This window comes from Aotus nancymaae, unplaced genomic scaffold, assembly GCF_030222135.1.
Source record: "Aotus nancymaae isolate 86718 unplaced genomic scaffold, 86718_ANA_hifiasm-v0.15.2.pri h1tg000018l, whole genome shotgun sequence".
Taxonomy (NCBI): Eukaryota; Metazoa; Chordata; class Mammalia; order Primates; family Aotidae; genus Aotus; species Aotus nancymaae.
Window position 1 is genome coordinate 21,793,861 of NW_026988430.1, and position 16,564 is coordinate 21,810,424.

Sequence of the window (16,564 nt, forward strand, 5' to 3'; positions counted from 1 at the left end):
GAATTACCAAAGTGAAATGATAAATAGATAACTGACAGTTTGAATCAAAGTGTTTAAAGTGTGATAACACTTCAATTGACAGACTTCCTCAGGGTTGTGTTACACTGCTAAAATGGATGAGTTTTTCTGGTTTTGCTATCAGCCTGCACAGGGGTGTCATTCTAACTGCCCTTAAAGTGTAAACTTTCTGATTTTTTGGCTTGATCCAAGGCACATGTGTTTCTTGTTCATTGTTTCTTTTACTGAAGTGCCCTTATACTGGAAACGTATGCACTTAGCTGTTAAAAGTTATTTTTTGTTTCAGTTAAGAAAAAATAATTTTAACTAGCGTCAGGGATGACAATTCTGAAATACTATTTTAGATATATATCTTTTTGCTTAAAATGAGACTTAATAGCTCATAGTCATAGATTCTAAATGTATATAGTGATAATTTTTTATAAAGATAAGCTTTTAGAATTCTATGAAAGAAGCTTGGAATGAAGAAATGGTGAATGTCTTATTATTAAACTCAGTCTGTATCAAACTGAGTATGAAAGATGATTGACACATCTTTACCTGAATCACAGAATTTTAGAGCTGGAAGGAATTTTAGAGATGATATAGTCAGTGAGTCAGAAGAAATCTTACAAGCCTTCTGGGTCAAATATTCTCTTGATGCTTAGTCACATGAGCAAAATGGGCCCTGAGGTTTGCCCAGTCAGACAAGTAATTAGGAAGGAGGAACGAGAACCCAAATTCTCTGATTCTCCATCTACTGCTATTTTGAGTACACTAGAAACAGAATCCAAAGATGGCATTGAGGTAGGGAGAAGTTGACACAGTATGAAGAATAAGAACAGAAGAGGTTAGAGAAAGTAAGTGATAATGTATAAAATGACCTAAACAAATATAGTTAGATGAGCCCTTTCCTCCTTATTTATTTATTTATTTATTTGAGACACAATGTCACTCTGTTACCAAGCTGGAGTGCAGTGGTGCAATCTCAGCTCACTGCAACCTCCGCTTCCTGGGTTCAGGAGATTCTCCTGCCTCAGCCTCCCAAGTAGCTGGGACTACAAGGCACGTGCCACCATGCCCAGCTAATTATTTTGTATTTTTAGTGGAGATGGGGTTTCACCAAATTGGCCAGGATGGCCTTGATCTCTTGACCTCATGATCTGCCTGCCTTGGCCTCCCAAAGTGCTGAGATTACAGGCGTAAGCCACTGTGCCCGGCCCTAATTTTTATTTTTAATACTTTGGAGGACCAACAGGTGCATCCTTTAACATGGCTGAATACAAAGCTTTAAGATAACTGGTCCTCAGCTATTTATGTCTTGTCGTTTGACTTGCTGACATTTTTTTATAGGTTATGAATCTTTTATGGTTGACTTTGTTTCTAGCAATATCTAGATGCATTTGTGTATGTACTGATGTATGTATGTTTTGAAAACATAGATTTCTCCTTTTGGATAGTTCATAGATAAAAATACATATAAAGATAAAAATACATATAAATATAAAGATTTTATAAAGACAGAAATAGAGTATATTTCATCCCGCCTTGGCCTCTTAAAGTGTTAAGATTATAGACATGAACCATTGTGCTCAGCCTGTAATGAAATTTTTTATTTCCATTAGTACAGTGACAAAGGACATTAGTAGACAACATAAAAGAATAAATTCAAATTACTCTTGAACCTTGTTAGTCACGCAATATTATATTAAACCTTGCTAGAAACTATAAAAACTACAAAAAAAAGTGTATGTGTATATATATATAGTTACCTCAAAGTCTTTCATCCCTAATATAATTTATATATTTTATATAGTTGTTTTTTGTTAAGGACAGCAAACTAGGGAAAATAAATATTTTTATTTCAAAATCTTTTTTTAAATAAATATGTAGAATTAATGAAAATAAAAGTAGCCCATTATTCTATCACTTAGCTCCAAATGACAATTGAAAAAGAAAAGTAGTGCATCTACGTGGTTAGAAAATGAAGAGAAGCTCTCTTTTTCCAGCTCCTCCCATCTCTTTAACCCTTCAAGGAAACTACCGTAAAATTTTGTGTGTTTTCTACCAGAACATTTAAAAAATGAATTTGTTATAATGTATGTGTATATATTCTTTAAAAAAGCAATTTACATGAATTTAATCATTCTATACACATTTTTCAACATGTTTTTTTCTTGCTTAACATAGAGAGCCTAATCAGCACATAGACAAATCTGAATCATTTTTATTTTTAAGGGCTAAAGTTTTTGTATTAATTTACCATATTTATTTAACATGTCTCCTATGGGTAGACATTTGGTTTATTTCCAATTTTCTTGGCTATTTAACAGTATAGTGTACATCTATTCACATTAATGGTAAAATTTTAAATTTTGCTAGTTTTTTTGACAAATTGCCTATGTACTTCTACTAAGATATTATACTTCTACTAAAAAATGTATACTTTTCTAATTTTGTATATTTTTAATAGTGTATGAGACACTCTTGTTAGGGCTGGGTTTTATCAAACATTTTATTTTTTTTATTAATGAACGTAATGAACTTTTTTTTGAGACAGGGTTGCACTCTGTTGCGCAGGCTGGAGTGCAGTGGCATGATCACTGCTCACTGTGGTCTAATTTTTTTCTTTTTCTTTTTTTTTTTTTAATAGAGATGGAGTCTTCCTATGTTGCCTAGCTAGTCTTGAACTCCTGGGCTCAAGCAGTTCTCTGGCCTTGGCTTCTCAAAATGTTGGGATTATAGGCATGAGCCACTGTGCCCAGCCTGTAATGAAATTTTTTATTTCCAGTAATAGAATGGGGTGGAATGCAGTGGCTGATGCCTGTAATCCTAGCACTTTGGGAGGCTGAGATGGGTGAATCACTTGAGCTCAGGATTTCAAGACCAGCCTGGACCACCTGACGAAACCCTGTCTCTACAAAAAATGAGCTGTGTGTGGTGATGCACTTGTGGTTCCAGCTACTTGGGGCCTGAGACACAAGAATTGCTTGAACCTGGGAGGTAGAGGTTGTAGTGAACTGAGATTGGATCACACCACTGTACTCCAGCCTGGGATGACAGAGTGAGACTCCCATCTCAAAAAAAAAAAAAAAAGAAGAGTAATAGAATGACAAAGGACATCAGTAGATAACATAAAAGAAGAAACACAAATTACTGTTGAACCTTGTTAGACTGTGTATACAACATTATGTTAAACTTTGCTAGAAACCATAAAGAATATAAATCAAAACAAGATTCTATTTTTACTTTTAAAATAGAGATAAGAAAAGATACTGTTAGTGTTAATAAGGATGAGGGAAAAGGGTAATGCAAAACAGTATATACTTTCTGGAGGATAATTTCACTATATGCTTTCAAGAAACTTAAAAATACTTTGTAGCATCTGATCCCATAATGGCATTTCTAAAAATATATACTAAAAAAATATTTAGAAACCAGCATAACAATGCTCACTGCAGCCTTATGTATAAAGTGGAAATTGGTAACAGTCTATAAGCCCAGTAATAAGAAAACTGGTTTATCAGCTATGGTGCATTAATTCAATGTACATATATGAACAGCAATGAAAAGATGCTTAGTAATGTCAGATTTTCCTGGTGTGATTTTTAATACACTAGGCAGAGGAAAACAAAGTGAATACAGTTTTATAAAAAGTTTTATTTGTTGTGGCTAGATTGTTAATAATCCTCAATGTCTGGGGAACATTTTCTTTGTTCTTTTTATTATTACTATTTAGAGATAGGGCTTTGTTTTGTCACCCAGGCTGGAGTGCAGTGATGTGATCATAGCTCAGTGTATCCTCAAACTCCTAGGCTGAAGTGATCCTTCTGCCTCAGCCTCCTGAGTAGCTAGAACAACAGATGTGCGCCACCAATCCCAGCAAATTTTTTATTTTTTGTAGAGACAGGGTCTTGCTACATTGCCCAAGCTGGTATCAAACTGCTGGCCTAAAACAATCCTCTTGCCTCAGCTTTCCAAAGTGCTCACACCTGTAATCGTGCCTACCTTGTTCTTGTTATTTTAATATTGGGTCTCATTGTAGAGATATCCTTATGTATACATGTATAGAAGAAATATGAAATGAAATACACCAAAATGTTTCTAGTGCATTCTTTGTGTAATGGAATTATGAATAATTCAGACTTTTTTTGGTATTCCTGAATTTTTTTGTAGTGAATACTCTTTCTTTATTTTCCCTGAGGGCATTCCAACCTACCTACTTACCTTCCTTCCTTCTTATTTATATTTGAATAAGAAATACTGTCACATGACTCAAAATTGAAAAGGTACAAAAGGGTCTACAGAGAAAAATCTCCCACTCCTGTGCCTTGTCACTTAATTCCCATCCTTGGAAGCAACTAGTGATACCATTGTTTTGTGACTCCTTCCAGAAATATTTCATGCCTAACATCAGTTTAATCAGAAAAAAGCCATAACGAACATATTTAAAAAATACATTTTTCAAGTTAATTTAGGGTATTTGGAGCTTTTCTGATTTGGAGTTCTATCTAAGTCTGAGTCAACCAGACTTGGTTGTGATTATAGCTATAGTATTATCTGTTTCCAAAAAAGACAAAAAATTAGTTGGGCGTGGTGGCATAGTCAGTAAAATCTAAGCCTGTGGCTTTAATGATGTTCCTCAGATTCTGAGATAGACTTACTGTATTCATTGGATTCCAGTATTGGTTCATATTTTCGTTATGCATATTTGTTTCTAGGGAAAATCCTGCTATTTTTATCATGGAGTTCATAAAATTAGTGATCAGCACACATTACAGACTTTCCAAGGGATGTGCAAAGCCTGGGATATAGAAGAACTTGTCAGCTTAGGGAAGAAACTAAGGGCCTGTCCATATTACACAGCCCGAGAACTAATACAAGATGCTGATATCATATTTTGTCCCTACAACTATCTTCTAGATGCACAAATAAGGGAAACCGTGAGTATATGTGTAAAATTTAGAACTTTTTTCCTACTCATGGGGATATAAATGTTGAATATAAAAGCTTTTAGATGTTTTAATGTGTTTTTTCACTTTAATTTATGTAAATAAGTTTCTGTAAACATACTAGAGTACTGAAAACATATTCTAAGGTGTATTAAAAACAGTTTTCGACCCACTCAGTTTCCAAAATAAGCAGTTTTAAGGAACATAGTGACTGAAGTGGGATTATAGCAGGGTTTCTCTTTGCATTTATGAAATATTCAAAAAGAATTATTTAAAACTATGTTTTGAAGAACTTATGTTGGGAGAATATACACACTATGCAAATTATGCCTTGTGAACTTTTGAAAAGTGAACTTCAGATATGGCATTTGTGTTTATTTGCCTGGTTCTTTTTAGAGACATGCAATTGTTAACAGCATAAGACAAAAAGTGAATAACTTGGCATAGTCAATTGTTATTCCTGTCTTCAGGTCTGACTGCACAATTCATCTCAGCTTTCTATTTCTTTAAGATCCAAATTAATAGGCATTATGTTTACTGCTCCTCCTATCCTACTTCTTATTTGGTAATCTCTTAACTAGGTCTCTTCCCTCTAAGACATTGTGCATATCAATGACAGGTCAGTTTTCCAAATACTGCTTTTATTACATCCTTTTATCTGCTTAAAAATCTATTGCTTCCTTTGTGCATGAGATAAAGTTTGTATTTCTTAAGCTTACTACACTCAAGTTGCACAATAGTCTGACCTGGATCTGCCCAATTTGAGTCTTTCAAAAATTACCTCATACTCCCTTGAGGATACTTTGTTCTTTATCTTTGCTTTTGAAGACACCTCTTTGGAATGCCCGACCCTCTCTTTGTCTGTCCAAATTAAAATCCTACTTATCTTTTAAACCCAAATATATATCCTACTCTTCCATGGTTCTTTCTCAACTTTTCAGCTCTCTGTGTATTCTTACTTCCTCAAAATAACTCATTAACAGTTGCTTTGTGACAGTTCCTCGTATTAGTCAGTATGCTTTCAATTATAAGTGACACAAACCCAGCCTAAAAAGAGCTTAAGAAAAAATACTTGATTCTCTTTATTGTGATGGCTTTATTCTCAGGCAAGTTCTCACTCTTGCTTATGGAACAAAGATAACCATAAGCAACTAGCTCACCTGGAGGAAAGAGCATGGCCACATATTAGTCCCTCCAGAATTCTCTGATTGGCCTAGTATGGATCACATGTCTATTCCTGAACCTGAACTAGTCACTCTCACCATAGAAGAATGGAATACTCTATTTAACTGACAATCTTGGCTTCTTCCCTGCTGTGAAAGTAGTGATGTTCTTTGATTCATAGGTTAATAGTCCTGCCAGCATCACTTGGGAGTTAGAGAAGAACAGTTCTCCACCTCCCATGTTGGAGAAGGATAGCAGGACAGATTAAAATGAAACAGATACACACTATATTATGTTAGTATTTTAAGAGTCATTTTAATCTTGTGTTTTGTTTGTTCGTTTATTTGTTTTTTGAGACCGAGTCTTGCTCTGTTTCTCAAGCTGGAGTGCAGCGGTGCAATCTTGGCTCACTGCAACCTCTGACTCCCTGGTTCAAGTGATTCTCCTGCCTCAGCCTCCTGAGTAGCTGGGATTACAGGCATGCATCACCAAGCCCAGCTAACTTTTTTTGTTTGTTTGTATTTCTAGTAGAGATGGGGTTTCACCATGTTGGCCAGAATGGTCTCCATCTCTTGACCTAGTGATCCACCAGCCTTGGCCTCCCAAAGTGTTGGGATTACAGGCATGAGTCACTGTGCCTGGACTAATCTTGTATTGTTATTTTACTTTTAAAGGTTTTATGCTTGTAATCTTTTATTTTTATTTTATTTTTAAAGGTCTTATGCTTAGTTTGTAAAAATATTTTGGGAATGTTTTCACAGTGGGATTTTATACCCTTCTGCTCAGCCAGTGGTACCTTGATCCAGGCTCACTTACATATTTTTGTTGTTGATAGGTTTGCAAAGTATTTTGAGAGTAAAAAAGGGGCAGACTCAGTAATGTAGAGCTGATATTTAGTTGGCCTCAGTGTTTACGTTTTATTTAATTCCTAAAATCAGTTGCTTATGTAATTGCATTTGCAATATTGGCCTATAGTGTGAATTTTTAAATGAAATATCTTACCTGCTATTATTAAATCCATTTGGCCAAATGTTTTACAACAAAATCTTTTATCTTATAGATGGATTTAAATCTGAAAGAACAGGTTGTCATTTTAGATGAAGCTCATAACATCGAGGACTGTGCTCGGGAATCAGCAAGCTACAGTGTAACAGAAGTTCAGCTTCGATTTGCTCGGGATGAACTAGATAGTATGGTCAACAATAATATAAGGAAAAAAGATCATGAACCCCTACGAGCTGTGTGCTATAGCCTCATTAAGTAAGAATATATGTTTATTACTGTATTTGTGCTGCCTTTATATTAAACACATGTTTGATTATACCATAGTATTTTAAAGTCAGTAAACTTTGGTTAACTAGGCTTCTTGGGAAATGGATTGTTCCTTGCCAATTAAGCTTTAAAAACAAGGCAGTCCAGCCTTTTGTCTTGTTCACAAGAATATAATGAACATGAGTGATTTTTAAAAATGAATAATTGTGAATCTTATTCCTAATTTGGCAGGATAATTTAACAGCCCCGAAGGATATGTATAGGATATGGAACCAGAAACTAAACATTCTTTTAATTAATATATTTTAAAATGCTGGATCATGACTTTAATTTATTGCTTTATTCTCCAATTTAAATAGGATTCTAGTTTCATGAGTTTTAATTAACCAAGATTTCAGTACTCTCAAATAATATATTTAGTACTAGCTTTATGAAAATTTACACTAGATGATTTTTCTTTTATTAGACATTAAGTTATTGATCTAGAGTCTTATTATCATAGAAAAAAAACCTCTCCACTCTGAATCCCATTTCACTGATTGTAGCATTTTTGTTTCCTTCACATTATACTTTAAAAAAATCTGAATGTTATACAGTCACATGGTTTGAACATAAAATGTATACAAATTTATATAGTAAAAACCTCCCTTCCTTCCAGTTTCCTGATCTGTTTAATGTCTGTGCTCTCCTAAACAAATTTATCATTCAATATATATTACTCATTTATGAGCCAATATTAGATATCTTTTCTTGTCCCTCGTTTTTTGTCCAAATGATGGCATACTATACATAGAATTTTCTGCAACTTGCTTTTTTCACTTCACAGTTTATTTAGGAGACTTTTCCATGTTAAGACCTAGAAAACTTTCTCGGTTTTTAAAAAAAATAGGTACCTAGAATTCCATTAGATAGATATGCAATAGTTTATTTAACCAGCCTCTGATTAATAGAGGAGGTTGTTTGTAGTCTTATGCTGTTATACTGCTGTAATGAATAACTTGGAACATACATAATTTCATTGGTATGCAAGTATATCTATAGGAAAGTTTTTAGAAGTGGAATTGTTGGGTGAAAGCATAGATATATTTTTAATTTCAATAGATACTAAAATTTACCCAATAGGTGGATGAGAGTGGGGCTAATATACCAGCAATGTGTAAGAGTATGGAAATTGTTTTTTTCTAGCCTCCTAGGTGAAAAGTGGTTTTAATATTCATTTAATATTCAATGTAGTTTTAATATTCATTTTCCTTAATACGAGTGGAATTAAGCATCTTTAAATGAGATTTATATTTCCTTTTGTGTCAACTGCCTGTTGACATCTCTGTCCTTTTTTTGTTCTTATTTTGGTTCTTTTCCTTGATGATTTATAGAATCCTATTTATATATTAGGGAATTGAAATCTTTGCCTGTAATAAGAGTTGTAAATACTTTCCACCCCATTTTGCCATTTGCTTGCGTCTTTTCTTGTGGTGTTTTCCATGTAGATTTTTGTTTTTTTTTACAGCATAGTTTGTTGAAAGAGTTGTCTATAGTTGCTAATTCTATTTTCTAACTTGACATTCTTCCCTCATCAATCCAGCAGTGTTGCTGTCTGGACAATTCTATGGAAACTGTTCTTATCAAGATCACCAGTGATCTCTATATTGCCAAATACAGAGGTTATTGTTTCTTTTATTTTAGTCAGTCAGTGGTGTTGGGTAGTTGATGACAACCTCTTTGAAAAGCATTTTTGTCTTGGCTTCTGTGACATCTCTGGTTTTTCTCCTCCTCACAGTCCATTCTTTCATCATTTCTTTTGATAATTCTTATTCTTTTTGATATCTAAATGCTGGAGTGCCTCAGGACTTACTTGGTACTGGGACCTAGTTTCTTTTGTAGCTCGTATTTTCCCTAAATTATATAACCCAATATCATAGCTTAAAATATAATCTGCAGTACTGATGGGCCTGAACCTGTGTCTTTAGCTTCAACGTCTCTCTACAATGCCATTCTCATATCCAACTGTCTACTTTATAGCTCTTTTTAGATATCAAGTAAGCATTTCAACTTTACATCTAAAACAGAATTCTTTCCCTTCCCTTGTGTTCTGTTTTCTCCCCAGTCTTCCTCATCTAAGCAAACAGTATGCACCAGTTCCTCAAATAAAAAAGTTAAGTATTGTCCTTGATAATATCCTTACTGCCTCATCTCATCCAATTAATCAGTAAGTCTTATAGATGCCACCTGCATAGTATATCCCCAATTCCTCAATTTCATTGACTGTTCATATCTATCATCCTGCAATCTTCTCTCAACAAGAATATTATAACAACCTCCTAACAGGTCTCTATTTTCACTCATCTTTCTCCAGTAATCAATTCTAGCTTAGTAGCTGGAATTATTTTTTAAAGATATAAAATAGATTTACATCTCTTTTATTTAAATAGATTTAAATAGATTTACATCTCTTTGATTTAAAACTCTGTATTTAAAACCTTCCCACCAAAAGGAACAGCATGATATTGGCATAAAAACAGACATACAGATCAATGGAACAGAATAGAAAACTCAGAAACAAATTCACACACCTACAGTGAACTCATTTTTGACATAGGTGCCAAGAACATACACTGGGGGAAAGATAGTCTCTTCAATAAATGTTGCTGGGAAAACTGGATATCCATATGCAGGAGAATAAAAATAGACCTCTCTCTAACACCATATACAAAAATCAAATCAAAATAGATTAACGACTTAAATCTATGACCTCAAGCTATGAAACTACTACAGAAAACATTGGAAAAACTCTCCAAGACATCAGTCTGGGCAACGACTTCTTGAGTAATACCACACAAGCACAGGTAACCAAAGCAAAAATGGACAAATGGGATCATATCAAGTTAAAAAGCTTCTGCACAGCAAAGGAAACAGTCAACAAAGTGAAGCGACAACCCCCAGGATGGGAGAAAATATTTGCAAACTACCCATCTGACAAGAGATTAATAACCAGAATATATAAGGAGCTCAAACACCCCGTAGGAAAAAATCTAGTAATCTAATTAAAATTGGACAAAAGATTTGAATAGACATTTCTTGAAAGAAGACTTACAAATGGCAATCAGACACAGGAAAAGGTACTCAACGTCATTGATCAGAATTTCTCTGCTAATCAAAACTACGATAAGATATCATCTCCCCCCAGTTAAAATGACTTTTATCCAAAAGACAGGCAATAACAAATGCTGGCGAGGATGTGGAGAAAAGAGAACCCTTGTTTACTGTTGGTGGGAATGTAAATTAGGACAACCACTGTGGAGAACAATTTGGAAGTTTCTCAAAAAACTAAAAATAGAGCTACCATACGATCCAGCAATCCCACTGCTAGATATATACCCAAAAGAACGGAAATCAGTATATCAAAAGTATATCTGTACTCCCATCTTTCCTGCAGCACTATTCACAATAGTTAAGATTTGGAAGCAACCTACGTGTCCATCAACAGATGAACAGATAAAGAAAATGTGGTACATATACACAGTGGAGTATCCTTCAGGTATAATACAGAAAGAGAGACTGTCATTTGCAACAACATGGATAGAACCGGAGGTCATTATGTTAACTGAAATAAGCCAGGCACAGAAAGACAAACATCACATATTCTTATTTGTGGAATCTTGAAAAGAATGGAATCCATGGAGACAGAGAGTAGAAGGATGGTTTATGAGAGGCTGGGTAGGGTGGTAGGTGGGGATCTTGGGGGAGGTGGGGATGGTTAATGGGTACAAAAAAAATTGAATGAATAAGGCCTAGTATTTGATAGCACAATAGTGTGACTATAGTCAATAATGATTTAACTGTACATTTAAAAATAACTAAAAGATTTGATTCAATTCATTCACTTCAGAGGAGTAAAAAAAAAAAAAAACTAAAAGAATATAATTGGATTATTTGTAACACAAAGGATTAATGCTTGAGAAGATGGATACCCCATCTTCCATGATGTGATTATTATGTATTACATCCCTTTATCAAAACATCTCATGTACCCCATAAATATATACACCTACTTTGTACCCACAAAAATTAAATCCCAAGCCTTCCCGTTGCACTTTGAATAAATTCAGATTTCTTATCGTGACTCAAGATGACCTGATTTCTGCTTATCACTCTGATGTTGTTCATACCATTATTTGTTTTTACCCATTGTGCTGCAAATCACATTGGCTTTCTTTCAGGTCCTCCAACAAGCAAAATTTGCTAACCACCTCAGGACTTTTGTCCTAGCTATTCCTTCTGCTTGGATATTTCTTTCTTTCTGATCCTCCCGTGTCTGGATACTTTTTGCATTCAGTTGTTAGAAAAAAATGTCACCTCAGGGAGAGCATTCTTGACATTGAAATTAAAGTAGCAACTAGGTTACATTAAACTAATTTATTTTGGTGGTGTTGTATATCATTACCTGATTTTTTTTTTCGTTTTATTAGAACTTTTTTTTTTTTTTTTTTTTTGACTTTTAAGTGTAGGGGTATATGTGCAGGTTTGTTATATAGGTAAACATTATATGGGGGTTTGTTGTATATATTATTTCATCACCCAGGTATTAAGCCTTGCACTCATTAGTGATTTTTTTTGATCGTCTCCCTCTTCCAACCCTACATCCTCCAATAGGCCTCAGTATGTGTTGTTCCCCTCTTGTCCATGTGTTCTCATCATTTAGCTCCCACTTATAAATGAGAACATGTGATGTTTGATTGTCTGTTCCTGTGTTAGTTTGCTAAGGATAATGGCCTCCAGCTCCATCCATGTCCTGTAAAGAACATGTTCTCGTTCTTTTTTATGGCTATCTAGTTTCCCATGACAACCTGATACTTTCTTGTTTATGTATTTGTTTCTATGTTTATTCCTGTCTCCCTTTACTAGAATGTAATTTCCGTGAGAGTAAGGACCTTTCCTATTTTATTTAACTGCTGTTATTTTCACTACCCAGAACAATGTCTGGAATAAAATAGGCATTCCAACACTTATCAAATATATGATTGTGTATATATGTCAATGAATTATAGTTATATATGTTCTAGTAATTCTTTTTTGTGTTAATATGTAACACTTTAATTTCTTTGTTAGGTTGTTTTGCATTTTCTTTTATGTATATTTGGGATAAGTACCTAAGACATGGCTCTTAGTTGAAGAGACATTAGCTAAGTAAAGCAGCGTGAATCCATAAAACAAGTGGGAAATCATATGTATGTTTGTTTCTTCCAAATAAAAGCTTTCTTTTTAGTTATTTAATGTTTATTTTGCAATATGAGACATGCATACTTTTCAAAAAGTATCTTAATTAATCCACATTCATGTTCTAAGAATGTCAATGCAAGACAATAATGAAGATTGTCCTGTTCTGTTTAAATAGTATGTGTAAGAATGATACTGGCTGACAAAATTGTTTTATTTTATTTCAGTTGGTTAGAAGCAAACTCTGAATATCTTGTAGAAAGACATTATGAATCATCTTGTAAAATATGGAGTGGAAATGAAATGCTCTTAAATTTGCACAAAATGGGCATCACCACTGCTACTTTTCCCATTTTGCAGGTAAGATTTTTTTTCCACCTGTGCAGTTTATTTAGTGAGTTAGAAGTGATTTAGTCATGACTAAATCCAGATAAAATCTAGTGAGTAACCCAAAAATTTTAAATATAGCAATTTAATTTTTTAAAATTTTATTATCTATATTTGATCATCTTTAAGTGATGGCATGGGTAAATTGTGGGTGAAAATAGAGCATTATTTAGTTCGAAGGAAATTGCCTTTAAAGGGATTAATTGCTTTAAAGCTAAAAGGAGTCAATGTTTTTAGGTTGTAGATTTACTTAGTCAATTGTAAAAGTTAAAATTTTAGAAAATAAAAAGAGAAGAAGTTCCTATTTTGTTCATCTTAATTTAGAAATTATAAACCTGATATTCATGGAGAGATCATGAGTAGGCTTTGGAAGACTATGAACGTTATGAAGCTATATGCAACATTTTATGAGTATGTATTTTTGTACATTTTCCTAAATAGAGGCTGCATAAATTTCATTAATCTTCTCTAGTGTTTTTTGCAAATAAAAATGTTTTTTGCTCCTATTATTTAAATTAATAGATTATATATTTTAGAATGATTATTTTAGGTTTAGAGAAAAATTGAAAAGAAGATCCAGAATTCTCATATATTCCCACTCCCAGCCCCACACCTGTACACATATACAATACACACCCACTCCACAGTTTCCCCATTATTGATCTCTTACAATAGTATAGTATATTTGTTGTAGTTGGTGAACCATTATTGATACGTTACGGTTCATTAAAGTCCATAGTTTACCTTAGGGCTTACTCCTTGTGTTGGAGAGTTCAATTAGGTTTTGCCTAGGAATCTACCATTTACAGTATCATACAGAGTGTGTTCACTGTCCTAAAAATCTTCTGTGTTACACCTATTCATCCCTCCACCACACCACGCCCACATCCACCAAACCCTTGTCAACCACAGATTTTTTTACTAACTCCATTGTTTTGCCTTTTCCAGAATGCCATATAGTTGAAATTGTGCAGTATGTAGTCTTTTCAGACTGGCTTCTGTAACTTAGCAATATGCATTTAAGATTCCTTCTTTTTTTTTTTTTTGCCTTGATAGCTCAGTTCTTCTTATAGCTGAATAGTATTTCGTTATCTGGATGTACTACTGTTTATTTATCCATTCACCTACTGAAGGACACATTGATGGTTTCCAGTTTTTGGCAACTGTGAATAAAGCTGTTATAAACATTTCTATTAGTGACATGCATTCTACTCATTTGGATAAATACTGAGGAACACAATCGTTGTATTATATTGTAAGACTGTGGTTAGCTTTGCAAGAAACTGCTAAACAGTCTTCAAAGTGGCTGTACCTGCCGGGTATGGTGGCATGTGCCTGTAGTCTCAGCTACTTGGGAGGCTGAGGCAGGAAGATTGCTTGAACCCAGGAATTTGAGGCTGCAGTGCACTGTAATTGCATGCTTGTGAATAGCCACTGCTCTCCAGCCTGGGCAACATAGCAAGACTTTGTCTCTTGACAAAAAGTGGTTGTACCATTTTGTATTCCCGCCAGCAATGAACAAAAAGTTCCTGTTCTACATCTTCACTAGTGTTTGGTGTCTGTGTTTTGAATTTTACTCATTCTAATAGATGTGTAGTGTATCTTATTGTTTTAATTTATAATTCCCTGAAGACGTGATGTTGAGCATCTTTTCATATGCTTATTTGCTGTTGCTGTAGCTTCTTGGTGACATGTCTGTTCATACTTCTTGCCCATTTTTCAACTGGATTTTTGTTGTTGAGTTTTAAGAGTTCTTTGTATAGTTTGAATATAAGTCCTTTCTCAGAAAGGTGTTTGCAAATAAGACAGTCTGTGACTTTTAATTCTATTAACATGGTGCCTTTTGCAGAGCAGTTTTTAACTTTAATGCAGTTCAGCATATTCAATTTTTTTTTCTTTTATGGGTCATGCTTTAGGTGTTATATCTAAAAACTCATCCCAAACTCATGATCACCTGGATTTTCTCCTATATTCTGGAAGTTTTATAGTTTTGCATTTTGCATATAAATCTGTGATTAATTTTGAGTTAATTTTTGTGAAGGATGTAAGGTCTGTGTCTAGAGTCATGTTTTATTTGCATTTGGATTTGCAGTTATTCCAGCACCATTTGTTGAAAAAACTACCCTTTCTCCATTGGATTATCTTTTTGTTCCTTTGTCAAAGGTCTGACTGTATTTGTGATGTCTTTCTGGGCCGTCTATTTTGTTCCACTAATCCTTTTGTCTGTTCCTTTACCAATACTACATTGTCTTAATTGCTATAACTTTCTAATAAGACTCGAAGTTGGGTAGTATCATTTCTCTGACTATTCTTCAATGTTGTGTTGAGTGTAATCTGGGTCCTTTGTGATTCCATATAAATTTTAGGATTTTTTTTTATTTCTGTGAAGAATACCATCTTTCCATTTTTTGTGTCCTCTTTCATCATCGTTTTATAGTTTTCGTTGTCGAGATCTTTTACTTCTTTGGTTAATTCCTAGGTATTCAGTTAACTTGTGGGATTTTGATTGGGATTACGTTGAATCTGTAGATGAAGTTGAGAGAACTGGCATCTTAACAATGAGTTTTCTTATTCATGAACAGGGAATATCTCTCCAGTTAATTAGATCTTTGATTTCTTTCTTCCATGTATTGTAGTTACCATCATAGAGTTTCAAAGAGGTTTTCCCCTCTACAATTGTTGAGGTATGATTGACAAATAAAAATTGTATATATTTAAGGTATGCAATGTGATGATTTGATATATATATATGAAATGATTACACAGTCAAGGTAATAAACATATCCATCATTTCACACCCTTTTGTGTGTGGGTGTGGTTGTGTGTAGTATGTGGTAAAAACACTTAAAATTTGCTCTCAGCAAATTTCAAGTATACATTATTATTACTATTATTATCTGAGATGGAGTCTTGCTCAGTTACCCAGGCTGGAGTGCAGTAGCGCAATCTCAGCTCACTGCAACCTCTACCTCCCGGGTTCAAGTGATTCTCATGCCTCAGCCTCCTCAGTAGCTGGGATTACAGGCATGCACCACCACACCCGGCTAATTTTTCTTTATATATATATTTAATAGAGACAGGGTTTTACCATGTTGGCCAGGCTGATGTTGAACTCCTAACCTCAAGTGATCCACCTGCCTTTGCCTCCCAAAGTGCTAGGATTACAGGCATAAGCCACCATGCCTGGCCTCAAGTATACATCATTATTAATTATAATCATCACATTGTACATTAGATCTACAGAACTTAGTCATTTTATAACTAAAAGTTTGTATCTTTTGGCCAACGTCTCCCCATTTCCCTGGTCCCCAGCCCCTGGTAACTTTGGGGCTTAGGACTCTGCTTTTACAAGTACAATTTATTTAGATTACACATGAGTGATAGCATGCAGTATTTGTCTATCTGACTTATTTCAGATAGCATAATTACTTCCAGTTTCATCCATATTGTTGCAAATGGCAAAATTTTCTTTTTTAAGACTGAATAATATTTCATTTTATATATGTGTGCCACATTTTCTTTATTTCATTAATCACTCACTATATTCTCACTTTACCCTATGGGAAGAATTCTGGGCT

The 16,564-nt window shown here is 34.2% G+C and overlaps 1 protein-coding gene across 4 annotated transcripts in view; it reads left to right on the forward strand.

Moving 5' to 3' along the window:
• Window positions 1-16,564, forward strand: part of BRIP1 (BRCA1 interacting helicase 1) — a 154,336-nt gene that overhangs the window by 47,275 nt on the left and 90,497 nt on the right. For all 4 annotated transcript variants that reach the window (XM_012445557.2, XM_012445560.2, XM_012445559.2 and 1 more), the window contains exons 7-9: window positions 4,719-4,940; window positions 7,174-7,373; window positions 12,827-12,959. In XM_012445557.2, the coding sequence (XP_012300980.2) occupies window positions 4,719-4,940; window positions 7,174-7,373; window positions 12,827-12,959 (555 nt within the window). The remainder of the gene's footprint in view (window positions 1-4,718; window positions 4,941-7,173; window positions 7,374-12,826; window positions 12,960-16,564) is intronic.